Source organism: Rhinoraja longicauda, chromosome 3, assembly GCF_053455715.1.
Source record: "Rhinoraja longicauda isolate Sanriku21f chromosome 3, sRhiLon1.1, whole genome shotgun sequence".
Taxonomy (NCBI): Eukaryota; Metazoa; Chordata; class Chondrichthyes; order Rajiformes; family Arhynchobatidae; genus Rhinoraja; species Rhinoraja longicauda.
Genome location: NC_135955.1, coordinates 31392106 through 31420002, shown reverse-complemented (window position 1 = coordinate 31420002; position 27897 = coordinate 31392106). Strand labels below are relative to the sequence as shown.

The 27897-nt window shown below is 41.8% G+C and overlaps 1 protein-coding gene across 1 annotated transcript in view; it reads right to left on the bottom strand.

The window, feature by feature from the left end:
* Nucleotides 1-1144: 1144 nt before the first annotated feature.
* frem1a (Fras1 related extracellular matrix 1a) overlaps nt 1145-27897 on the bottom strand; it is a 95655-nt gene continuing 68902 nt past the window's right edge. Inside the window, exons 27-34 of the mRNA XM_078395640.1 lie at nt 25791-25920; nt 24109-24181; nt 22183-22332; nt 21850-22091; nt 12935-13066; nt 8456-8571; nt 7589-7674; nt 1145-3254 (exon numbers count right to left, since the gene is read on the bottom strand). Coding sequence (XP_078251766.1) covers nt 3055-3254; nt 7589-7674; nt 8456-8571; nt 12935-13066; nt 21850-22091; nt 22183-22332; nt 24109-24181; nt 25791-25920 — 1129 coding nt within the window. The 3' untranslated portion in view covers nt 1145-3054. The remainder of the gene's footprint in view (nt 3255-7588; nt 7675-8455; nt 8572-12934; nt 13067-21849; nt 22092-22182; nt 22333-24108; nt 24182-25790; nt 25921-27897) is intronic.

The window sequence follows — 27897 nt, the reverse complement described above, 5'->3', positions numbered from 1 at the left end:
TTAGAACTGAATATGGATCTGTCACAGTAAGCAAGCATTTTAATTGAAAATTTAGCATCATTGTTGACCACAGTAGTTTATGGGGATTGGGTTTGAGGTGAAATATCAGATTAACCATAATTTTACTGAATGGTAAAGCAAGCTCCAGTGACCATATTTTTGACTCCTGCTTATATTTTCTATGTTCACACACAGATTTTGGGTCAAATCAATGGTTAAAGGTTATTAACTACATAGTACCTCCACAATTCCATTGAGGATGAATCAGTAACTTAAAAGCTGGAGATAGACAGATGTGTAGGAAGGAACTGCAGATGCTGGTTTAAACTAAAGATAGACACAAAATGCTGGAGTAACTCAGCGGGACAGGCAGCATCTCTGGAGAAGGAATGAGTGACGTTTCAGGTCAAGACCCTTCTTCAGAGGAAGCTGGAGTTGGGAAGTCATGTTATACATGTACAATTTGTTGGTAAGGCCATATTTGGTGTACTATGTACAATTCTGGTCAACCTGTTATAAGAATACTGTCATTAATCTGGAAAGGGTGGGGAAAGAATTTAAGGATGATACCAAATATGATGCTTTGAATTATAAGGAGAGGCTGATAGGTCAGGACTTTTTTCTGAAGCTTAGGAGGCTGAGGGGTGACCTTATATAGAGATATAAAATCATGAGTGGTATTCATAAGGTGAGTAGCCACAATCTTTTCCCCAGTGTAGGGGAGTCAAAAACTAGAGAGCATACTTTGAATATGAGAGAGGAATGATTTAAAAAGGGACGAGGGGCAACTTTCTCACAAAGAGGGCAGTGAATGTTTGGATCTGCCAGAGGAACAATAAGAGCATTTGAAAGCAATTTGGACATGTAAATGGTTTTAAAAGAATATATAGACCAGGCACAGGTAGATTGGACTAGCTTAGTTGGGCAACTTGATTGCCATGGATGAATTGGGTCAAAGGGCTTGTTCCATGTTGTATAGCTCTGTGACTCTACAACTCTCAATAATACTGGTAGACTTTGTTATTGTAAATGATGGGATTAAATCTCTAGTAAGAAATAATTATGCAGATACAGAAAAAGTTGTAAAGTTCATCAAAATTTTATTTAAATATACCAAAAATGGAAAATATTAAAATACTCACAGAATTAAAGAGACTTTGGCATTAGGATACAGATTAAATTAATTCTGCTTAAAGAAAAGTGGAGACAGTTACGTGCAAAACTCTGACATACACTGAAGTCATTGAACAGACACATTCAAACAATATAGTCCTTCATTGGAAAGTTTGTCCTTTGATTGATTCTTTGTAGGGACTAGGTAGCAGAGATTTGGTGCCACCCCTGGCTTCAGATTGGATTGGATTGTATTGGTCTTGGGTGCTATGTATGGGATATTTTACAGAATACTAAGTGTGATCCCAGGAACTAATCCCAGTGCATCACGTCACTTGCGGCTAAATCATCATCAAAAATTGCGCTTTCATGGACTCCTGATTTATCATCTCTTATCAGGAAAAAAACGTGCCCAAAGGTGCATTAAATATGCATCCATGAATGGTTCAGAGTGTGATCTGATGTCTTGCGACAGGAAAGTTTGCAATGTCAAGCGATAAAAATGATTATATTTTTGCACCAATAAGTAAAAGTGTTTTATTAGATATGCGAATGATCACAGGGAAGAGGGAAAAATAATAATTGTGGAACTGTGAAAAACATAGGCCTCGATATTCTGACCGCAGCAAGGGTATGTCAGTGATGGTTATGACCAGGCACGGTGCAGTTTTATAGTTTACACACCAAGTTACTAACCAGGAAATGTGGCCCTGTCAGAGCACCACTTATGTTTCAAGCTTTAAAGACCTTATGGAAGGGATGGACCTCATCTTTGAATGTGGCCTATTAAAACTATTAGTGAACTGTTCAAACACCGGCCACACTCAAATTTATCCCCACAGTACCTTTTATGATCCTCACAAGTTGTCATGTATTAATTTATACATCTCTTATGTAATAATTGTGAATAAAATGTGTTGAAACACTGTCAACTGAAATCCCCAACTAAATGTCACAATTGGTCCAGTAAATCCAAAATTGGTCCAGTAATTTAATTCAAAAATTATTGCTAGCATAGGCACAAAGTGCTGGAATAACTCAGTGGGTCGGGCAGAATCAAAAATAAGGGATAGGCCATTTAGAACTGAGATGAGGAAAAACTTTTTCAGTCAGAGAGTTGTGAATCTGTGGAATTCTCTGCCTCAGAAGGCAGTGGAGGCCAATTCTCTGAATGCATTCAAGAGAGAGCTAGATAGAGCTCTTAAGGATAACGGAGTCAGGGGGGATGGGGAGAAGGCAGGAACGGGGTACTGATTGAGAATGGTCAGCCATGATCACATTGAATGGCGGCGCTGGCTCGAAGGGCCGAATGGCCTCCTCCTGCACCTATTGTCTATTGTCTATCTCTGCAGAAAAAGGATCGGTGACGTTTTGGGTCTGAACCCTTCTTCACCCTAGAGGGGTGGTGGTAGGAAAAGGCCAGAACAAATCAGGGCCAGTAATAGATGACCAAGTTAGGGTGGAGCCATAATGGCCCATTGTTGGCTGGGAAAGAGATGATATCGAAGGGATAAGGAGATGCAAACAAGGGAACTAGTAGGACGACTAAGGTGGGGGAGGAAGAGACGGAATGCAGGGTTACTTCAAATTAGAGAAATCTAGTTTCATACCGCTGGTACTGAAATGTCACCCATCTTTTTTCTCAAGAGATGCTGTCTGACCAGCTGAATTACTCCCGCATTGTGTCTATCTTCAGTATAAACCAATATCTACTTCCTTCCTATACAATTATTGCTGGGAAATGCATTGTATAATGCATTATGATTCGTAACGACTAATTTGATTGCACTTCTATATTCTGCTACAATTTGTTTCCAAGATCCATGATAAGGCCAGTAAAAATATTAATGCTCTATTGGGTGCCCTTCCAAATGTAGTAAATAAATACTATACGATTACAACATGTATATATTGACACCAACATGAATAACTGTTGATTTATTAATGAATGGAGCACATGTAGTAATGTGGCTTGCCCCGCTTGCAGTTTTTCACCTGCCACTTTCCTCTTCTCCTCACCAGGACACAGTTCTTGCCTTTCTTCCTCAATGTAGGTGGGAATCTTTGCTTCCAGTTTGTGAATGACACTTGTTCTCCTCCAGCCCAATCCCATTTGCCTGGTCTGATCCTGTCACTGAGGCCTAAGGATTTGAAGGAAATCAAATAATTCACTGAATCCAAGTGGCACAGATACTATGAGACTAACTTCTATGAAATGTATAAATGATAGACATGTAATGGACAAATTACTTACTTTTTTTTAATACACGATTTACAGGAGTGCAAAAAGGTTTTTCATGTACCTACTTTGACAATGAACCATTTGAACAATACTGGCTATCAGTTGAATCAATTAACAGGGATGTACAACTAATATTCTGATTGATGAAGAGTTCTCAGTCCATTAAGTGTAGATTAAAACAAAGTTGCTCTGATGTTAGCTAAAGTCAAAGATTAATGAGATACAAAAGGTTTGAGGTTCATGGTGGGACTTGAAAGACATGGTGGGACTTGAAGGACTTGCAATAATCTAGTTTCTATAATATTTGAGGCACAATGTATATGCCTTACGTCCAAAAAACTGACAAGTATTTCAGCCAAATGACATAATTCTGTGCTGTAACAATTCTACGAGTTGTTAGATTGTTAATACAAATTGTAAATAGAAAAATAAAAATTATCAATGCTGGAAATTGGAAACAAATTTAAAAAATGTCAAAAAAAAACAGCAGGTCAGGCAACATAAACGGAAAGAGAAATGGTCAATATTTTGGGTCTGTGACTGTTTATCAGAATTGTGAAAGAGAGAAATGCAAGATAGTTTTCAGTATGAGAGCAAGTGGTGGAGGGACTTGTGGAACAAAGGAATGTATGTGATAGGTGGAGTCAAAATGGCTTCATGGGAATAGTTACCACACATTAAACTTTGTTTGTGCACCAATTGGTCATAGTTATGAGGTAGGACCTACCCAGCAGACTAGAATATGCAAATATACAATTGAAATGAAAAACTGAACTGACATGTAAAAACAGAAAATGGAAAATGGTGGAAAAGTAAGTCAGACAGCAACTGTGGAAAAAGAAAGGTATCATTCCAGCCAAACATGTAGCATACCAACTGAATATTCCATATTAAAAACAAAAAAATGTTGGAATTATTCAGGTCAGGCTGCATCTGTGACAAAAGAAACAGAGTTAACATTTAAGGTCAAAGACGGAGTATTTTCAGCACTTTTTGCTTTTGTTTTAGATTTCAAGCATCTGCAGTTTCATTAATTTTCACTTGAATGCTCCATATTGTCTGTCACAAAGTTACATTGTCACAAAGCACGAACAAACAGGACTGACATACTGCTCCAGTTATGTAGGGCCATTGTGGGACCATATCTGGAATGGTGTGTAAGAGTCTGATCAGCCAAGCTAAAGAATTACATTCTTGCAATGGAGGGAATGCAGCAAAGGATTACCAGATAGATTTCTGGGATTGCTTTATACAGAGAGAATAAGCAGACTGGACCTTTATTCTCCAAAGTCGGGAATGAAAAGTGATGCTGTTGAAATGTATAAATTCCTAAAAATCCTTGACTAGGTGGAGTTCATGTTTCCTCTGCCTGGTGTGTTTGGAATAGGGACTGATGCTCTCAAAGTGTGGACAAGATGATTCACAACAGAAATGAGGGAAAATCTCTTTAGCCTGGATAATTCTCACTGAATATATTCAAGAAAGTATATTCTGAGTATATTAGAGGCAGGTACTATCTCAATAAGGCCAGTATATTGCAACGCTTAAGAAACATTTATACAGGTACGTGGATTGGACAGGTTTGGAGGGATATGGGCCAAACACGGGCAGGTGGTATGGGACACATTGGCCGGTGTGGGTGAGTTGGGCCGAAGGGCCTATTTCCACGCTGTAAGACTATAACTCGACAAATAAATTGACAGAGTTCTAGAAATTAAGGACATCAAGGGATTTGGGATCAGTGTAACGAAGTGGCATGGAAATAAAAGATTGGTTATGATCTTCCTGAATGCTGGACTGGTCAAGAGAAGCTGACTATCCTACGTTTGCTTCCTTATCTTGTGTTAGCTCACAACTTGATACTCCCGCACCACAGGATGGCAATATGAATATGCCTGTGCATACAGAGAGGACATGCTAATGCATAAAGATACACTACAATAACATTGGACATCGATGAATTGTTTCTATCAGAGCTTTCCAAAATTCAGTTGGTTTTTGCATGACATTTTGACTCTACGGCTTTCTGTATGATGCAACAAAAGTGGTTACAGCAGAGGAATAGTGTAATTGGAACGTCATGACTTCAGCCACACTGTCACAGCTATGGCGCACAGTCAAACCAGACTATGGTGCAAATCTCCAATAAGATTGCCACAGAAAGAGAATGTTACAAATATTTGGAAGATCACGCAAAATTATTAAAATGTGAATGACTGTGCCAGTACAGGCTTTTGGTGTTGAGTTACTGTCAAAGAGTAAATTATTATTCGATAATTGATGGTTAGGTAAGATAATTCATTATTGAATGCAGCAAAGATTAAACACAAAATAGTGAGTATCAAGAAGACTATTAATGTCAATTAAATAATTAGTTTATAAACTGCTTCTATCATTTTACAATTGTCATGACACTATTCACATAAAAGATAATTAATTTGCCTTTTGCAGAAGCAATGTGTTAAAATAGAACATAAAGTCAAACAGCAATCTTGTACAAAAAAAGGCAATGAGCTGTTTGCCTGTCAGATGCCAGAATGGAGCCTAATGACGACCTTTCTCCATCTGTAGTAGGGTTCCGATCCAAAACATCACCTATTATTTTTCACCAGAGACATTGCCTGACCCGCTGAGTTACTCCATCATTTTATGCCTTTCTACAGTGATGGTTGGACAGAAACATCTGGAGCTGAATATTACCCTTCCTAAACAGTTGGCATATGGATTAAGCCCTAGGAAGTGCAAATGCTACTCAAATCTAACATATGTGGGCTTGTTGCAATTTTTATATCAGCAGAGAGAGGATCATGCGAGTCTTGGGAAGACAGGCTATGCAATTAAAATATTTAATTTAATCAAATTGTTTAATCAAGTCTGAACTAAATGTAACTGCTGGCGTGTGGGTTACCCAAGCCTGAGGCAATCCAGCTGCAAACCACTTTTTGAAGGCCAGGAGCAGTAGCGGTGCTGCTGTCCAGCTCTCTAGGAAGGTCTTTGGCCCGCCTTATCTTTCCTTCACCCACATCATGCTCGCTACCCATGACCCCCAACCACCCTGTTTTTTTCCTATGATCCTAGCCAACCAGTCCTCCATCATCTGCCACCCAAGCCTTGATATGTGGCCAGCACCTGCACTTCTTCACAGATCATGCTTGATCTTCCTTGAGCCCAATCAGTAGCCAGCTCATCTGCCATGGTCACAGTGCTAATGCCTCCCACCCCAAATCCTACAGCCCGAGCTGGAGTGTACTCCCAGATCAAAATCACACTTGTCCAGGCAACAATCTAGTCTCCTTCACTCTTGATTGCTGGAGTCTATTACCACACACCTCTGGTTGTCAGGGAATTTTTCTGCCTATGTTGGTCAGTTTGCCCAACCAAGGGATGAAAGACACACACCATGGGAATGATGAGATATTGCTGCTAAATTAGCAGGACCTTAATGCAACTCCCTCTCCCCATTGCTGTTGGCTCCACTCATACCCTCCCTATTCTCCATAAATATACACAATTTAATTAATTGTGTATACAGTATGCTGCAGGAAGAAAGATCAGTTCACGCACATAGCCATATCACCCAGAGAGAATATTAGCCCTGGAGAATGTTAACCATGGAAAGTTGCTTCTGTGAAATTGCTCAGAATGACAAAGTGGTGCAGCGGTAGAGTTACTGCCTTACAGCGCCAGAGACCACTGTTCAATTCTGCCTGCGGGTGGTGTCTGTATGGAGTTTGTCTGTTCTCCTTGTGGCCGCGTGGGTTTTCTTGAGGTGCTTCGGTTTCCTCCCACATTCCAAAGACATGCAGATTTGTACTTTAATTGACTTTGGTATAATTGTAAATTGTCCATAGTGTGTAGGATAGTGCTAGTGGACAGGGTGATCGCTGGTTGACACAGACTCAGTGAGCTTAAGGGCCTGTTTCTGCTTTGCATCATTAAACTAAACGAAAATATTTTTGCTCCACTACATCTCTCTCGCAAGCAGTCCATTACTTTTTTTTAATTGATTGGAATGGAGAGTGCATTGTGAGGTTGATTGAAAATAAATCTAATCCACTGAACCATCATGCCCACTCCACTAGACAGTAATATACGGCAGGAACTTTGTTCCGGGGATAGCCATGAGGATCCTTATCTCAGCTGTTGAAGAGGAATTATAAATTCAGGCATGCAGAAACTGAGCACATACCAACATTCATACATTACGTTTAATGAAAGAAGGCATTTACATACCAATCCAGAAAGGCCTCCTTCCACTGAAATCCCACAGCCACTCCATATCCTGTTTTGAGATGACACTCACAAGGTTGCCATGGTGCCTGTTGAAAGTGAGACTTAATAATTCACATTCAAAATGGGCATGAGCTATGCTGCAAAGTTTTGTTCAATGAGGAGGATTTTTCAAATTAACATTTTAACTACTGTGTTCACTTATGAGGCCATCCATTGCAATTGCACTGAACATATGGAGTGATAAAATAGGTTTGCATCCACAAATACATTGCTGCTTCTCAAACTGAAGATGATCCATTCTCGATGTGGGCAATATTACCCAACTGAATGTTAGAATGGGTTGCAAGCAGAGGCGAGATAGTCCACCTAGTGCAAATAATTCTAACTGGGACTCGTATCTCTTCAATAGTAGTACAGGTACGACACCAAATTTCCAGCATCCTTGATTCCAGAGTCTTTCTGGACTATCCCTTTTGCCAGACCAATAGAGATCACGGCCTCCGAGAGGAGTCGAATAGTACCGGAACAGTCCACCTTGGCAGACGCACAGTCAGCCTTGGAAATTCGTAATGGGAACGGACTGGCTGGCTCCAGCACGTCCCCAGCCGCAAATTTAACAAGCTGATTGGTGGAGGACCCGACGAGGTCGACATCGGTCGCCTCAACTGGCCTAGGCGACACATTTATGGGGGGACTTCCTGCGGGGGGGGGGGGGGGGGGGGGGGGAATCAAGTGCGCTCTCATAATTTTGTCCAGATTAAAAGAGGTGCTGGACCACCAGTTGACGCAAAATTGGTGGACTTTGCAAAATTAAGATACTACAATCAAATTAAAATAAATTAACAACATTAACTTATTAAGTCTCACATCTCCTTGCAGGCTCGAGCTGCTCTTGTCCAGGTTGCCTTGTGCTCAGTGTTCAGATAGTAGCAGTGATTGTTGTGGAAGGTCCAACCTAAGGGACATGTTTTGGCATTTTGTTCCTAAAATTAAAGATTTCCATTAAATATTCAGTGTATAACTGAAGGATCCATGCCCTGTCAAATATGCTGCAAATAAAAATAGTAAATCTATTGCAAGCTTACAATTTAATATTTAAAATATCGACTTCATAGAGTCTAGTCAACTAAATTAGGTGGAGCTGGATTGTAAAGTGTAATTAACCTATGCCCTTGGGCAGAAAGCAGCATGCACTAATCAACGCTGTTAGTGCCATAATACATATTTACAGGAAAAGTAATTTACGAGGAGCTAAAACCAGATTGAACTAAATAGCACTAATTAAGCCACATTTGCACCATTTAAAGGGGAACTGACAGTCATTCTGAAGGCTTCAGCAGCTTCATAACATAACATGAGAAGGGGTGGCACAGTGATGCAACAGTAAATTTGCTGCCCTTACCGCACCAGAAACCTGGGCTTGATCCTGACTATGTTCTCCCAATGATCATGTGGGTTTTCTCTGGGAGCTCCAGTTTTCTTCCACATTCCAAAGACGTACAGGTTTGTAGGCCAATTGATTTTGGTAAAATTGTAAAAATTGTCCCAAATGTGTAGGATAATGTCAGTGTACAGGTTGATCACTGTACTCGGTGGACAGAGTACCACGCACGGACTCAATCGGTTGTAGGGCCTGTTTCCACGCTGTATCTCTACTTCTACGTCTCTCCATTACATTGACCAAGACCTTCAGATTCATATCAGGAAATGAGTGCTGTCTTTAGACTTTACTTTAGGCTTTGGTTTAAAGTAAAGTTTAAAGACAACACTCATTTCGTGATATGAATCTGAAGGTCTTGGTAAATGTAATGGAGAGTAGAGAGGACCTCTTCCTGCAAGGGGCCAAAGTTTCCAGAAAGCAGATAGTCAAATGAAATTCCAGTTTTAGGAAAGATATGTCCCTGCAACTAGTGGAAGTACTAACTGCAAAGTGGTGGTGATGGATTTTAACCGAGAGTATTAATATCATTAGTGATAGAAGCAGTAACTGCAAAATTAAAAGTGAAGTCATTAATACTACAGGCCACTTGTTGTTAGATTAAAACTCCCCTTCTTGAATGTTAGTAATCATAGGTGTTCCCAACATTAACTCAGCCCCAACTTCACATACAACCCCACCACTCCACAGAAAGAAAGCAAACCACAACTTTCAACACTGCCGATAATCTCATGGTCGAAGGGAATATCAGGAAATATATTGATAATGCGCTCCTGATAATTAACACATACATCAACTTAAATGCACATTTTGAAAGGTAAACTATTAATACATTTATTATCTATTGCTAATAAAACATTTAGAAGTTCGCAAGTCAAATAATCCATTTACTTAATTTTAAAGGTTATTTATTCAATTTTAATTTTCCCCTTTATTCCACACTGATGTGATGAATCGCCAAACTTCAATACTACTTTTGCAGGTGAGAAGTAATATGGTGGAAGATGAAGAAATTCAAGTTAAAATTCCTGTATGGAATTAGAAGTAATATATAACATACTGATTATGTATTGGGTACTGACCCGAAGTGTTACCTGGCCATTCCCTCCCCAGACACTGCCTGACCTACATATAGTTCCTCCAGAACTATATGTTTTTGCTCCAAGATTGTAGCACCTGCAGTTCTTTGTGTCTCTGCAATATAATTTAACAGCTGTGCGTAGGAATACGATAGTAACAACAAATCAAGAGAAATAACATCTAATTTGTATAGGAAAATATGGGAACACATCAAACATTAGGAAAGTAAGAAAAATTAGTATTAACGTTTGAGTATTATAATCGCCTGGGATGAAGCAGTTTGGTTATGAGGAGAGATTGGAGATGTGGAGGAGGTTAAGACAGGACATGATTGAGGTATATAAAATTATGAGAAGTACAGATAGATATGCTGCATTTAAGGAGTATTTGAATGACATACGAATTGCTTTGGCATAAAGGGCTATGGAGCAGGTACAGGACGGTGGGAGTTAATGCAGAAGGGTGCACACGTCAGTGTGGATGAGTTGGGCTTAAAATAGAGGATGTTGCCAGGACTAGAGGGTCTCAGCTATAGGGAGAGGTTGAGTAGGCTGGGACTCTATTCCTTGGAGCGCAGGAGGATGAGGGGTGATCCTTTAGAGGTATACAAAATCATGAGGAATAGATCGGGTAGATGCTCAGAATCTCTTGCCCAGAGTAGGTGAACGAAGATCAGAGGACATAGGTTTAAGGTGAAGGGGAAAAGATTGAATAGGAATCTGAGGGGTAACGTTTTCACACAAAGGGTGGTGGGTGTATGGAACAACCTGCCAGAGGAGGTAGTTGAGGCTGGGACTATCCCAATGTTTAAGAAGCAGTTAGGTAGATGGAGAGGACAGGTTCGGAGGGATGTGGACCAAATGCAGGCAGGTGGGACTAGTGTAGCTGGAACATGTTGGCTGGTGTGGGCAGGTTGGGCTGAAGGCAGGGCCGTCTTAACGCATGGGCCTGATGGGCACTTGCCCGGGGCCCCACGAGCATAGGGGCCCCATGCTGATCTGTGTATGTTAAGTGACTTGCAATAAATAAATAAAAATGTAGGTTCAATAAGTGCTTTTTTCGCAACATTTTCGGTCCTTAAGTGCTTCTCACAGCGATCTGTAAGTGCTTTTCAAAACAATGTAGCACCCTAAGTCCATCGCTAAGTGCTTTTCGGTAAGTGCTTTTCGCCGGCACGACAGGGGGGGGGGCTGGTAGGGAAAGGGGGGTGGGGGAGAGTAACGGTAGGGGCCCCAGTACACTGCTTTGCCCGGGGGCCCATAATGCTGTAAAAACGGCCCTGGCTGAAGGCCCTGTTTCTGCACTCTATGACCATTACCAGTTAGCTTTCTTGCACAAGGGGAGAAGTGTCTCAGTCAAAGTGTGATCATAACTCCAAAATTAAGTTGGTACAGCAGGACATTTATAAAGATGACAACTGAGGAAGTACAAATGTGAGGTAGATTGATGTGTTAATTACAGGATTTATACTTTACATTATACACAAGTTGTGACTTCTTGGTTCCACACGCATCAGAGTACAAAGGTAAGAATGCTTAATATGTTAATACCTGACACTGGATTGCAACTTCACGGTTCTGCATGAAACGGGATACAAAAATAATGAGAGTGAATGTGTTACTAGCAAATGCCGCCTGTGTCAAGGTAAGGATAATGAATATATTGTGGCGGTCCCTGGGGATCAGGCCACTCCTTGGGTCAGCCCCCTCGTCACTTGACGGACAGGCGTAAGGGGTTAAAAGCCAGCCCGTGGGGTGGCGTGGCTCATCCCTAGGTGGACTACGCTGTGAGCAGGAGCTCACAGCCTAATAAAGACCTTTATCTAAAACTGCCTGGCGTCCTGCCTTTTCTCTGGCCTCTGCCAGGCCACTACACAGGTGACCCCGACGTGATCTGAACACGCAGCCTTCTGACAATTGATACTACCTGGCGTCCTCTGAACTTCGCAAGCAGTGGAGTTCAGAAGTAGTGACAACAAATGTGTTAATGGCAAGTCTGTGTATTGGAGGTATAATGGAAATAACAGCGAGTATGTTAAATGGTTGCTACTAGCTATCATCTTCTGAACTCCGTACGGAGCAGAGTTCAAAGGTAGGGTAAATGAATATGTTATATAACAGGTACTAATTTGCAGTTTGTTTTAATGTATTGATGAATTATATTGAAGACCGAGTTTCAGGGGCTCCAGCAGCAGCGTCCTCGTCCATCCAGAATCGTGGGCCTTGGGTCAGCCCGTTCGTGGGACTCTTCGTCGTCCGGCGCGGCTTGGAATCGGCTGCAGGATCTTCCATCGCCCGGCGGGGACTTTGGGGTCGGGAGCCTCGATGCACCGTTCGCAGGACTTTTCATCGTCCGGCGTGGCTTAAAATTGGCCGCGGAATCTTCCATCGCCTGGCGGGGACTTCAGGGTCGGGAGCCTCAATCGCCTCGACGAGCAGAATTAAGCCATTCGGCCCATCAAGTCTACGCCGCCTTTCAATTGTGGCCAATCTACCGTTCCCTCTTAACCCCATTCTCCTGCTTTCTCCCCATAACCCCTGACACCCATTACTAAGCAATTACAGGTCATGTTTCGAACAGCTTGCAGAAATATGAACACACAGCTGCTATAAAGTCACTTAAAATAAAAATCACACTGCCCCCCCCCCCCCCCCCCCAAAAAATGCCACAAATCACTAGTTTTTTTTTACAATACAGCAAGACTGGGATACTTATAACGGCTTTTCATGGGAGCCCACAGATAGGTCAGTATAGGCAGTGGTTAGATCCAGGTCTGCCTCTTCCTGACAGTATTACTTTAAATAGAATACCTCAAGTCTCCATCATACCTCAAAAGTCAGGTTCCAAGACTTCCAAGAAAGTCCATCACATCGAATCAGTTTCTGGTCACTTTCATCATAGAATAGGAGGCCTTTGAGGACGGGAGTGCATCGCTTTCCAAAAGCAATGACAGAATAATCCTAAGAAGGCAAACATTATTATTTTCATTAGCCAAGAAAAGGAAAGATCATTCAGCAATTATAAATAACCAGCTCGATTTATTCACAAAATGCTGGAGTAACTCAGCAGGTCAGGCAGCATCTCGGGAGAGAAGGAATGGGTGACGTTTCGGGTCGAGACCCTTCTTCAGTCTGAAGAAGGGTCTCGACCCGAAACGTCACCCATTCCTTCTCTCCCGAGATGTTGCCTGACCTGCTGAGTTACTCCAGCATTTTGTGAATAAATCGATTTGTACCAGCATCTGCAGTTATTTTCTTATATAAATAACCAGCAATCGATTCATGGTAATAATGCGTAAAATTGAACATTAAATCCCCAATTTGTTTGTAGGTCGGAAATGTGTAAATCACACACATAGAATAATAGTAGAGGATGTTGGAATTTGTTGGTACTGCTAGTCAAAGACGGGATCCAGCAATGAATGACAGAACATCATCCCCCTCGGCTGTATTGGTTACAACACTCACACTTTGTTAGTTTCAAATCAATTCAAGAGCTTCATGTGCACAATCATACTTGTAACCAATCCTTGCATTAACACGGCAAACTCATATCTTCATGTTCTCGCTGCCTTTATTCTCCTGGCGGAGGCCAATCATTAGGAGGGTAAATGCGGCAGGATTTACGCCAACCGTGCACTTACATAACTATCTGTACTTAAGTGGATTTGATTAGGATATTTAGCCTTTCATCTGGTGACTCATGCATCTTAACAGCAGGTGATGTTAACAGGGAAACTGTGGAAAGACTACATTACAGGACATTGGAAGTTCTGCTCTGCTGGAAACAGGTGTCATACCTCAAGGGCCATATCCTTGCAGAATACCTTCAGAGAAAGAGTAATAAAAAAGTAATAAAAAGTGATATACTGGCAGGCTTCCCAACAGAGACTGTTCATGCTTCTAAAACATCTGGAAGAGTTTCTAAGTTTATATTAAGCATTTGTGATGATGCCTTTGTCAGTGGAAAGAGCCATAACAACATGGTAACAAACAATCTGCTGGAAGAGCTCAGTGATTTGAGCGGCATCTGTGGGTGAAAGGAATGGTCGATGTTTTGGGTCCACATTCTCTCCATCCACAGATGCTGCTCAACCTGTTGAGGTCGTCTAGAAGATTGTTTGCTACTCCAGATTCCAGCATCTGCAGTTTCTTGTGCCTCGAGCCACAATCACATTGCATCATGCAAAACGTCAGCAAGGGTGTCACCATCAATAGCCCCACTAACCTGGCCATGCATTACTAGCAGCTAGGTGCAGAGAACTGATAAAGAACATAGACATTAGGAGTTTTATTCACCCATTTACATTCCCGCTGGGCCCAATGTCCTAATGGCTGAGTCTCGTTGGACCAGGTGCTGGTGGAGCAGTTTATACCCAGATCTCCATGGGCTTCTAAGTTCAGCATATATCATGTCAGTCAATATCATCTGAGCTATTCTGCCAATGTATGGAGCAGCCCGTTTCTGTTAAGTCACGTAGGTTGGATATGGTAGGGATTTTGGAAGAAGAAAAGTCAAGATTTGTAGTTAGAAACATAGAAACATAGAAAATAGGTGCAGGAGTAGGCCATTCGGCCCTTCGAGCCTGCACCGCCATTCAATATGATCATGGCTGATCATCCAGCTCAGTAGCCTGTACCTGCCTTCTCTCCATACCCCCTGATCCCTTTAGCAAAAAGGGCCATATCTAACTCCCTCTTAAATATAGCCAATGAACTGGCCTCAACTACTTTCTGTGGCAGAGAATTCCACAGACTCACCACTCTCTGTGTGAAGAAATGTTTTCTCATCTCGGTCCTAAAAGACATCCCCCTTATCCTTAAGCTGTGACCCCTGGTTCTGGACTCCCCCAACATCGGGAACAATCTTCCCGCATCTAGCCTCTCCAACCCCTTAAGAATTTTATATGTTTCTATAAGATCCCCCCTCAGTCTTCTAAATTCCAGCGAGTACAAGCCCAGTCTATCCAGTCTTTCATCATATGCAAGTCCCGCCATCCCAGGGATTAATCTGGTGAACCTTCTCTGTACTCCCTCTAAGGCAAGAACGTCTTTCCTCAGGTTAGGAGACCAAAACTGCACACAATACTCCAGGTGCGGTCTCACCAAGGCCCTGTACAACTGCAGCAGAACCTCCCTGCTCCTAAACTCAAATCCTCTTGCTATGAATGCCAACATACCATTCGCTTTCTTCACTGCCTGCTGCACCTGCATGCTTGTTTTCAATGACTGGTGCACCATGACACCCAGGTCACGTTCCATCTCCCCTTCTCCCAATCGGTCACCATTCAGGTAATACTCTGCTTTCTGTTCTTGCCGCCAAAGTGGATAACCTCACATTTATCCACATTATATTGCATCTGCCATGCATTTGCCCACTCGCCTAATCTATCCAAGTCACTCTGCAGCCTCCTAGCATCCTCCTCGCAGCTAACACTGCCACCCAGCTTCGTGTCATCCGCAAACTTAGAGATGTTGCATTCAATTCCCTCGTCCAAATCATTAATATACACTGTAAATAACTGGGGTCCCAGCACTGAGCCTTGCGGTACCCCACTAGTCACTGCCTGCCATTCAGAAAAGGACCCGTTTATTCCTACTCTTTGCTTCCTGTCCGCCAACCAATTTTCTATCCACTTCAAAACTGAACCCTCAATACCGTGTGCTTTAAGTTTGTACACCAATCTCCTATGTGGGACCTTGTCGAAGGCCTTCTGAAAGTCCAGATATAACACATCGACTGGTTTTCCCTTATCCACTCTACTAGTTACATCCTCGAAAAATTCTATAAGATTCGTCAGACATGATTTGCCTTTGGTAAATCCATGCTGACTTTGTCCGATGATTTCACCACTTTCCAAATGTGATGCTATCACATCTTTAATAACTGACTCTAGCATTTTCCCCACTACCGATGTTAGGCTAACTGGTCTATAATTCCCCGTTTTCTCTCTCTCTCCCTTTTTAAAAAGTGGGGTTACATTAGCTACCCTCCAGTCCTCAGGAACTACTCCAGAATCTAAAGAGTTTTGAAAAATTATCACTAATGCATCCACTATTTCTGAGGCTACTTCCTTAAGCACTCTGGGATGCAGCCTATCTGGCCCTAGGGATTTATCTGCCTTTAATCCATTTAATTTACCTAACACCACTTCCCGACTAACCTGGATTTCCCTCAGTTCCTCCATCTCATTAGACCACCGGTCCCCCGCTATTTCCGGCAGACGGTTTATGTCTTCCTTAGTGAAGACAGAACCAAAGTATTTGTTCAATTGGTCTGCCATCTCCTTGTTCCCTATGATCAATTCACCTGTTTTCGACTGCAAGGGACCTACATTTGCCTTAACTAATCTTTTTCTCTTGACATATCTATAAAAGCTTTTGCAGTCTGTTTTTATGTTCCTTGCCAGTTTTCCCTCATAGTCTATTTTCCCTTTCCTAATTAAGCCCTTTGTCCTCCTCTGCTGGACTCTGAATTTCTCCCAGTCCTCTGGTATGCTACTTTTTCTGGCTAATCTGTATGCTTCATCTTTTGTTTTAATACTATCCTTGATTTCCCTTGTTAGCCACGGATGCACTACCTTTCCTGGTTTGTTCTTTTGCCAAACTGGGATGAACACTTGTTGTAGTTCATCCATGCGACCTTTAAATTCTTTCCATTGGATGTCCACCGTCAACCCTTTCAGCATCAATCGCCAGTCTATTTTGGACAATTCACGCCTCATACCCTCAAAGTTACCTTTCTTTAAGTTCAGAACACTTGTTTCTGAATCGACTTTGTCACTCTCCATCCTAATGAAGAACTCTACCATATTATGATCACTCTTGCCCAAGGGGCCTCGCACAACAAGACTGCTAACTAACCCTTCCTCATTACTCAATACCCAGTCTAGAATGGCCTGTTCTCTCGTTGGTTCCTCGACATGTTGGTTTAGAAAACCATCTCTCAAACATTCCAATAAATCCTCTTCCTCAGCACCCCTGCCAGTTTGGTTCACCCAATCTATATGTAGATTGAAGTCACCCATTATAACTGCTGCACCTTTAGTGCATGCATTTCTAATTTCCTGCTTGATGCCATCCCCAACCTCACTACTGCTGTTAGGTGGCCTGTACACAACTCCCACTAGCGTTTTCTGCCCCTTAGTGTTTTGTAGCTCTACCCATATCGATTCCACTTCCTCCAAGCTAATGTCCTTCCTTTCCACTGCTTTAATCTCCTCTCTAACCAGTAACGCTACCCCACCTCCTTTTCCTTTCTGTCTATCCCGCCTGAATATAGAATATCCCTGGATGTTGAGCTCCCAGCCTTGGTCACCCTGGAGCCATGTCTCCGTAATCCCAACTATATCATAATCATTAATAGCTATCTCCACATTTAATTCATCCACCTTATTACGTATACTCCTTGCATCGAGACACAAAGCCTTCAGGCTTGTTTTTACAACTCTCTTACCCCTTATACAATTATGTTGAAAAGTGGCCCTTTTTGATTTTTTCCCTGGATTTGTCTGCCTACCACTTTTACTTTTCACCTTGCTACCTGTTGCTTATACCCTCATTTTACACCCCTCTGTCTCTCTGCTCCTGCTCCCATCCCCCTGCCACATTAGTTTAAATCCTCCCCGACAGCACTAGCAAACAGTCCCCCTAGGACAGTTGCGCAAGATGATCTGCAAAATTTAAACTTTAGTTCCAGAGAATAAAGTTTACTGATCTAGAACATATTTGATTATTGATTGGCAAGGAAACTTTGTGCAGAACTACAGGCCATAGTTGCAAACCTGGCTGATTTTCATTTAAGAAATAAATCAGTTATCCAACAATCTTGCATCTCTCAGTACATTGTTGGTTCCTGAGCTGTGCTCATTTCAGCAGAAGCAGTACTTCATTACCAGGTACCAGCATCGACCTCAGGTTTCCTGGGCTTGGTTGGGGAAATTCAGCTTGCGTTTCTCTTTCCGATGTAGCATGGATCATATTTGGACATGTAATATTCCATCAAATACAATACATATCCTGGTGACTGCCAAGACAACAGCACAAAGTGCACACCTGAATCACCTTGGTTGGACATGGCTTTTAGAAAAAAACAAGAATAGGATTGATATTCTTATGCTTGCTCACACTCTGATATGATTGGCGTTTTGGTCTTCTGGAAAAAAACCTATTTAAAGCTCTGTTACATTGTGCTTTTGTTTTGGATGCATTATCACTCTGGCTCAGATAGCATATGTCTGCTGACAGAAAATATAGAGTTTTTAGAGTATCGAATACTTGGAATATACTTGGAAGTACAATATACTTGGAAGCTGCACAGCATATATCTGCAGTGTTGTTCATAGAGTGAAGTGGTTATTCAATGAGACACACAAGATTTATAGTTGCATGAGTTGAGAAGAAACTCATTGAAACACTACAAAGGAGTTTCAATGTTGTCAGAATCCACAAATAGGGGGGGGGGGGGGGGGGGCACATGGCCTTAGGATAAGAAGTTGACCATTTAGTACCTGGAAATGAGGACATTTTCTTTCTATGGGGATTTTGAGTTTATGAGCATTTCTCCTTTAGAGGGCAGTGTCTGCCCAGTTGTTGATTGTGATCAAAACAGAGAAGAAGAAAATTCAGTGATGGAAAAATGAGATGGAAGAGTGGACTTGAGACAAATCCTATAGAACGATGAGAAGCCGTGCTCTCTCCTCTTTCTGTTTCTATGTCCTCACTGTATTGATGCAAATTTAATTCTCTTAATCCCACTCCATTACTCTTTCCCAAAACTTCTGATATTTTCCATTCAATTAACATTTGAAAGTAGCCTGGGTTTGATCGGGATCTCTAATGCTAATCTCTGGAGTCTGAATGTTCTCTCTTTAACTACACACTGTATACTGTACTGTAGTGTACACTGGGATCAGCCAATCATCCCTGTCCCGCCTGCAATTGGTCCAAAATGCTGCAGCGAGACTCCTGATGGGTACCCGTAAAAGGGACCACATCACCCCGATTCTGGCCTCTCTCCACTGGCTCCCAGTACGGTACAGAATCAATTTCAAGCTCCTCCTATTCACATACAAAGCCCTAAACGGGCTTGCCCCCCCTATATCAAAAATCTTCTAACTCACCACTCTATCTCCAGGTCCCTCAGGTCGGCCGATTTGGGGCTATTCACTCTCCCGCGGTCTAGGCTTAAGCTCAGGGGTGACCGCGCTTTTGCGGTTGCAGCTCCGAGACTGTGGAACAGCATCCCTCTCCCCATCAGAACTGCCCCCTCCATCGACTCCTTTAAGTCCAGGCTCAAAATCTATTTCTACTCCTTAGCATTTGAGGCCCTCTGAGGGGGCGCTGTGAACTGTTTATGTATGTGCTGTTATGTTTGTGTGCCGTTGTATGTTCGTTTCTTAGTACCTGAACTGATGTACAGCATTTTGGTCAACATGGGTTGTTTTTAAATGTGCTATACAAATAAAATTGACTTGACTTGACATGCATTTCCCCTAGTGTGCTCATGTTTCCTCCCATCACCCGATTTGTTTGCTTAAATGGTTGCTCTAAATTGCTCCTTGTGTAGGTTGGTGGCTGAAGTATTAGTTCCACCAACCTCGAGAGGGAACAGGTTAAAGAGTAATGCACTGGAACGGCATTGACAGGATGGGTCTGGGTAACAGTGATGGGCTGAATGGCTGCCATCTCAATCATAAGAAAATGTATACTACATGAAGTTACCAATGAAATTTGTTTCTGCTTGATTTTCTGGCAGTGCATTCCACTGCAAAGAATTGCTACCTAATATCATTCATTTTGCCTTTCACCCTAAAATCCACATCCAGTGTTTATTTATTTTTCTGTCACGATCAAAACCAATCCCTATTTCAAATGTCATGATCAAATGAACTCAATCTCTACAATCTCTCCCCATTAATTCCTTATTTCTGGTAACATTCTCACAAATTTCAACTCCAAATACCTAATTGTTTTTATTTAAACTGTGGTGCCCTGAGTTAATACTGTCCTGCAGCTGAGACCTCAACAGTTTTTTTTAAAATAACAATTTAGTACAGCTCATTCTTATATTACATTTCCCCACTAATAACACCATGTGCAATTTTTTTTACAATTCCAGCTCAACATCAACAACAAACAACTGAAGATAATTCGCGTAATTTTGGCCTCCGGTTTTGACGCCAGCACCTGTCGCCGGTTGACGTAGGTCGTCGCCAATGGAATTCACCGAAGTCATCACCGGCGACAACCTATGTCACCAGACGACAACCTGACGACAACCTATGACAGTACCTACGTCAGGAGACTTCAAGCTACGATCATTGGCATCAAACCAACAATCGCCGAAATTTTTTAAACATCTCAAAACCCAGCGGCGACCAGAAAAACACTATGACTCTTTGGAGACGACTCACGACCATACAGGCGACACCCCGGCGACCTGCAGTCGCCTAAAAAAACGCCTATGTGGGACAGGCCCATAGGTTTATACGTAACAAGTTCTATGAAACAGACACTCACAACAAAAGATAGACACTAAATGCTGGAGTAACTCAGCAGGTCAAGAACCATCTCCAAAGAAAAGGAATAGGTGGCGTTTCTGGATGAGACGCTTCTTCAGACTGAAAGTTATGGGAGAGGGAAACTAGAGGCATGAAAAGGTACGGAACTAATCAGAGCCAGCACCGATGACCAAAGAAAGGTGGAGCCCACAATGGCCCATTTTTGGCTGTGGAGTAGGTGATAACGAGGGGATACGAACAGTGAAACTAACAAGATGACTAGGGTGGGGGAGGGACGGAGAAAGAGGGAATCCTCTTTCAAAGGTTATTTGAAATGAGAGAAATCGGTAATCATACCGATGGGTTGTAAGCTACCCAAGCGAAATATGAGATGCTGTTCCTCCAATTTGGGTATGGCCTCACTCTGACTCTAGAGGCGGCCCAGAACGGAAAGGTCACTATGGAAACGGGAAGGGGAGTTAAAGTGTATGGCTACCGGGCAATCGCGTAGGCCGAGGTGGACTGACAATTGTCATAACAAAGGGATGAGTGCTTCTTAGAAATTAATTTTCCCTCAGTCCATGCATAAGCAGGATCAACCGTATAATCATAATTCTGCTGCTCGGGAGTGTTTTATTTTCCTTACAGAATAACATTTATTTGGAGTTTCAATTTCCATATTGTTGCCTGCAGAAATAAGCTAGACCTGCACTGAAATCTCCGCGACCAGTGATTTTCATTATAATTCCCACAGCTCAATGGAGCGCGGCAGCTCCCATGAACTACACGGCAGAGGCGGTGTAGAAATCATTTAGCGGGAGATTAGATGGATGAAATTTTAATTTCAAAGTTAATTCTTTACATAGGGTGTAAAGGTTTTTGTGCCTATGTCATAATTAAGCAGTTGGCACAAGGGACCAGAATAATTTTATCATCAACTTTAATTCTCATCTGAATATCCAAGGAGGTATAAAATAACATGTACCAATATTTTTCTCACAGGGTTACAAACCTCTATTGTTAGTCCAATCAGGCTCAGTTTACCCAGTGGAAATCAATCACAGGTCCTAAATGAGATAAACTAATGTCTCTGAAATGCCTGCAACACAATTGAATGCACACTTTTAATGCACAATTTCAATGCCGGCTTTCGGAGAAGCACAATTCTTGGTGATGAATATCAAATCTGTAACCCCCTATCCCCCCACCTATTTTAACGCAATTGTATTTACAATATCCTACCGTTTTCTTATTTCTAATCACTGAGAGTTTCTTCTTGGGAATAGGTTGCTGAGGGAAATCCTGTGACACATCTCTTTGTGGCTGCTTCGGTTCTTTGTGCGAGTAAGTGGCTGGGATTTCTTCCACGTGGATAGGGTCACTTCCAAGATTTGGTAGGATTGCAAAATCTGGGGAAACCCTGTCACTGAACATCTTGATCGGCGGATTCTCTTCCCTCTCACTGATTGTAACTTCGCAACCTCCTAAAACACAAGAAAGAAAGAATATGGAACACAGCAAAAGACAGGTGACTTGGACTTTACACATCAGGTGATTACAATTCAAGTATTTTACCTCCTCTTGCATCAATGATTTTGATCAATGCTTTTGTCTTGGTACCAAGAACTGTATTCACTGGCGATACAAGTAATACTTCAAAATTTTCCTCATTTTCCTCCAATCTATCATTGGCAATTACTATATTCCAGCTCTTCATTGATACACCTATAAAAATAGATCCAAATAGTTACCTGTGGCTAGTCAAAAGAGCCAAATGTATATTATTATCATATGTACTGAAACAGGACAATTAAATTCTCACTTGCAACAGCAGCATGACAGGTTTGTAAACACAGTACCCAATAGAAAATATAATAAACAAAAAAAAAATTTCAAGAAATAAAAAACCCCAGTATAGTACAAAAACAAAACAAAGCCCAAAGTCCCTAGTGCAACCAAGGCAGTTTGTAGTTTGTTAGAGTTCGTAGTGTTCAATAACCTGATGGTCGTTGGGAAGAAGCTGTTCCTGAACCTGATGTTACAGTTTTCAGACTCCTACATATTCTTTCTGATAGCAGGAGTGAAGAGAGAGCATGGTGTGTGTGCTTGATGATGCTAGCTGCCTTTGAGACATTTGATGCAATTATATTGAAATGAATTCTGAAACGATGGGTAAGTAACAAACAGTACTCATGGAGGATAATCAAACTCTGATTTCTCAGATGCTGGTTTCTTGGGTCGAACCTCACATGCTGGGCAAATGAGTTAAAAAATCTGACTACACAATGTGTATCCTCCTGGTGGGTAGAGATGGTACATGGATAAAATAAATTGTAATGTTTCAGATACGGTTGATTTCCTGATACTTTTTCCTGAGCAGATGAAGATCAATTTCACTGTGGCCATTTCTTACCTTGTGGGAACAAAGTTGAGCTCTTTAAGTCTGTGTAATCCATGCACCAGTGCATATTCCCTCCCTCCCAGAAAGGTCCAAAGAAGTGGTACAACCCAAAACATCATCCATTTCTCTCCTCAGATGCTGTTTGGTCTGCTGAGTTGCTCCAGCAGTTTGTTTATTTTACTCAAGATTACAGCATCTGTAGTCTCGTGTGCCTCTGTATTCCCATGAAAGGTCTTATGTTTATCACATTGCTTACAATAAGCTATCTCAGAATAGACCAACAATAGAGCAGATCCACAGTACATTATACTATAAAGTATATCTTCAAGTACTTGTTGCCTCAGCAGCTCAAGCACTTCTCTGAGCAAATCTATTTAACAGTCTGAAAAAGGGTCTCGACCCGAAAAACATTACCCATTCCCTCTCTCCCGAGATGCTGCCTGACCTGCTGGGTTACTCCAGTATTTTGTGAATAAATAACTCTGGTGAAGATGCTTCTCCTCACTAATCCATATAAACACCATGAGTCAATACTAATGTCACGTAATACACTCATAGTGCAACCTACAATAATTTTGAACAACTGCTTCTCGCCTTTGATTGCACATTTCACTGTCAATATCAACAGGTAGCAGTTCACTTTGGTTATAAATTCACAGCTAACAATCAGAACCAACTGCTGTGCTGCACAGGGACATCTTACATACTTCACCTTTAACAATTACTAGACCAAGTGGACCCGCTGGGCCCAAACCTCTCCTGCATTGGTGCAGCACCCTCTCCTCCCCCCCTTCCCCCCTCCCTCCCCTCTCCCTCTCCCCTCCCTCTTCCCTCCCTCCCACTCCATGCCCCTCAACCCCCCCTTATCCTCCCTCCCCCTCCCCCCTCCCTCCCCCTCGCTCCCTAGGAGATAGATTTAAACTCTAAAAAGTGAATAACTTTAAAAATATAACACTGATTTCAATGAAACTTCTTCCATTAGCACCAAAGGGATGACGGTGACTAAGGTGGGCCTAAAATTGTCACACTGTCGTGTACCGTTTTAGCTGTAGTTCAGGAACAAACAAACGAGAGTTTTAGTACATAGATAGATAATCTACCTGGATCAAATTGAAGCAGGTTGGCAGAATTGAGAGTAAAATCCTTTCCAACAGTGGCTGTGATGCTGTTAACCTAAACAGAAGATAGAATGATGAACAGCAGAAACATTTGAATACACCAGTAGATGTACCAGGAGTAATTACATTTAAAATAATGATCAAGGGGTGACTGCCTACATTAACATGGAAATCAAGTAGTGACTGTTTGAGATTAAGAATATCAGAATGGATGCAAATTCAATTCTGAAAATCTACCATTGATTTCAGCCGGAGAGTCTATATGTACATGAAAGTGTTTCAAGTATAAGCCACACATCAAATCCTTGCTATTTACATATGAAGGGTTGGAGAAAATAGCAGTGCAGAAGCAGAGGTGCAGATAAATTTAATGGCAAAATCTTCTTGCAAGTTAATTGTCTTTTCTGTCTCCAAGTGTTAAACTTAGTGACATATGAAATGAAGACCTTGGGGAAAGGTTGATGGACAACAAGTTTGCGGAAGAGATGGGAAGGATGTTAAAGGAGAGGGAACTTGAACCTAGGTATGACAAAATCATACTTTGAAGGAGAGTGGGAACGAAAGACTGGTGTTATGGTGGAGATAGGTTGCAAAAGAGTCAGAGAGTTATACAGTATGAAAAGAGTCCATTCAGTCCAACTTGTCTTTGCCAACCAAGGTGCCTATCAGAGCTAGTCCCATTTGCTTGTGTTTGGCCCTTATCCCTTTAAACCTACAATACCACATCTTTTAAATGTTCTAATGGGTGAAGAGAGTTCTGTACAGTGGAAGTTGTTGATCACAACACTGAAGGGAATGGGAGATTGGGGCTTGGAGAGTACTCAATAATCACAGGATAAAGGAAATGAAAGCTTCTCAGGGATAGCTGCAACTATAGAAGGGAAGTTCTTCAAATTTAATGCATGGGGATGAGGAGGTCTCCAGTTGCAGGGCAGGAGAAGATGGAAATCGAGGCTCGGCAATAAGGTCAACATAGGAGGGGGAGAAACACAGGCAGCAGGGCTGGATGGAAAGTTTGTTGATGGCAAGAGGTAGGATGCTAGAGATGGAGTCATAGGGGAGTAGTTCCTCAATTGGGGGAGGGAGGCATCAAATCACAATGCACACACGAGCCTATTGCATGTGTAGCTAAAGGCATGTGGTCAGTTTTAGGAGAGAAAATTTGTGATCGGGTGTGTACATGGGCTGAGGAGAGCCAGACCTTACATTTTCAGTGATAACCGGAGGGTCATAGAGTGTTACAGCACAGAAACAGGCCCTTCGGCCCACCAGATCCATGACAACCAAGTTGGCATCTAGGGTCAGTCCCATTTGCCTGTATTTCCAGACCCCCCTAAACCCTTCTTAACCATATATTTGTGCAAATGTATTTTAAAAATCATAACTGTGGCCACTTCTGTAGCCTCCTCTGTCAGCTCATTGCAGATACATATCTTTGGAGAAAGCAGGCCAAATGGATGAAGTGATCATAAAGGAAATGGGAATGGTTCCTTTATTAGGCAAGGCTGATTAGGATCTTTCTGCATTGTCCCCAGGATTAAAGTAAAATGCATAGTTTACTGGAGGCTCTCTCAAATCATGAGAATTTCCTGGTTTTGGTCAGAGTGGTATTACCCCAATGCTGTTCCTGAACAGGGGAGAGGACAGGGGAAAGAAAAGATTACCTTAATACCAATAAAAGAAGATTCCGCCAAGTATCCAGTTCTTACGACTTTCACAGAGAATACACCAGCATCCTCACACACCTGGTACTCCGAAACTAACATTTCTATACGAGACCATTTGAATTCAAGCCTGTAAATTAAACATATTTCTTTCACTGACAAAATATTATACAACTGGACGACGAAGGAATTTAAAGCGCGCATAAAAGATATCGGTAAGAAAATATAACAAAAACCATCATTGTGAAATGTAGTCAGTGCACATTAGCGATTGTTTGTTTTTTAAAAGTACAATTCCTACAATAATAGGTAAATCCAATTATTTGCCCATTTGTGTATGCGTAGACTTGAGAAGGAATGAGCTAAGTAACTGGATGGGTCATACAAGTAATGTTGAGACATAGGCAAGGAGGAGTTTGGTTGACAAAAGTGGAAAGTAGAGTTGAGAAAAGGTAATGAGAATGATGAGCCAGTCCCACTGGCTGATTAAATCAGCAGAGAACAAAAATCCTATCTTTGCTCAGAGGTCGATAAAATTAGCAGAAGACCAAAGCTCTGATTACTTCCATATTTACTAGGAATAGTGATGCAATGGTTAAACTAGCTCACCTCTCACCTAAGCAAACACAAATGTAAATTCCATTAAATCAATAATCTGTCTTATTTCATTAAAAACAAACAAAACTTGTCTCAATAATATTGACCATGAAGCTAATGGATTGTCTCAAAAACTTATCTATACAACGGCCCTAACTTGTGGCACCAAGCATCACATTGTAGCCACTTTTTGGGTGAAGGTTTGTCTCCAGAACTTCATGTTGTATTCATTGATACAAAAAACGGGAGTAACTTAGTGGGACAGGCAGCATCTCTGGAGAGAAGGAATGGGTGACGTTTCGGGTCGAGATGCTTCGGAGTTACTCCTGTTTTTTGTGTCTATCTATGGTTTAAACCAGCATCCGCAGTTCCTTCCTGCACATGTATTCATTGATAGTTGTGTTATATAAATAGACCCCCCAGATGTGAACGTATTGTGGTATTATCTGCTTCACGTCTATCCCATCAACACTATAGATAACACCAGAGCCCTAACTGATCACCCATGTTCTATTCTTCTAGATAGGAGATGGTCACTGTCAACATACTTGTGGAGACCTTTGCAAAATGAAATGCACATTTGCAAGCCTCTAAGTCTATGCAGATAATTCAATTCCAATGAAGTGGAGTCTGGGTGTTCAGAAGAACGTAAAAAATAAGACCAAGAATTCTAACAAATGTCCTATGCTTGCAGGACACTTGACAATGGACAATAGACAATAGACAATAGACAATAGGTGCAGGAGTAGGCCATTCGGCCCTTTGAGCCAGCACCGCCATTCAATGTGATCATGGCTGATCATTCTCAATCAGTACCCCGTTCCTGCCTTCTCCCCATACCACCTGACTCCGCTATCCTTAAGAGCTCTATCTAGCTCTCTCTTGAATGCATTCAGAGAATTGGCCTCCACTGCCTTCTGAGGCAGAGAATTCCACAGATTCACAACTCTCTGACTGAAAAAGTTTTTCCTCATCTCCGTTCTAAATGGCTTACCCCTTATTCTTAAACTGTGGCCCCTGGTTCTGGACTCCCCCAACATTGGGAACATGTTTCCTGCCCCTAACGTGTCCAACCCCTTAATAATCTTATACGTTTGAGAGTGAAACCTTTTAATACCATTTATTTGTGGTGGGATTTATGGGAAACAATATTCTTCTAATAGATTGGAATTGTCCAACTTTTGTGTTCCAAACTTGAGCAATCTTTCTCAATCGTTCTATGTCTGCAGAAGGGTCCCGACCCAAATTGTTGACTATCTATATCCACCAGAGATGCTGCCTGATCCGCTGAGTTACTCCAGCAGTTTTTGTTTTTTTTGTAAACCAGCATCTGCAGTTCCTTGTATCTACTCTTAGTTTGCTAGGTTTATTGTCTGCAGGTTGCAACTGGGCCTTATTACACGGTTTAATGAAGAGTTGATTCTACATGGCAAAATATTTCGATGGCTGTTGTTTAATGTGTTCATCCACTGTTCGTGAAGTGGAGCTTAAGTTTGATGATATCTTACAC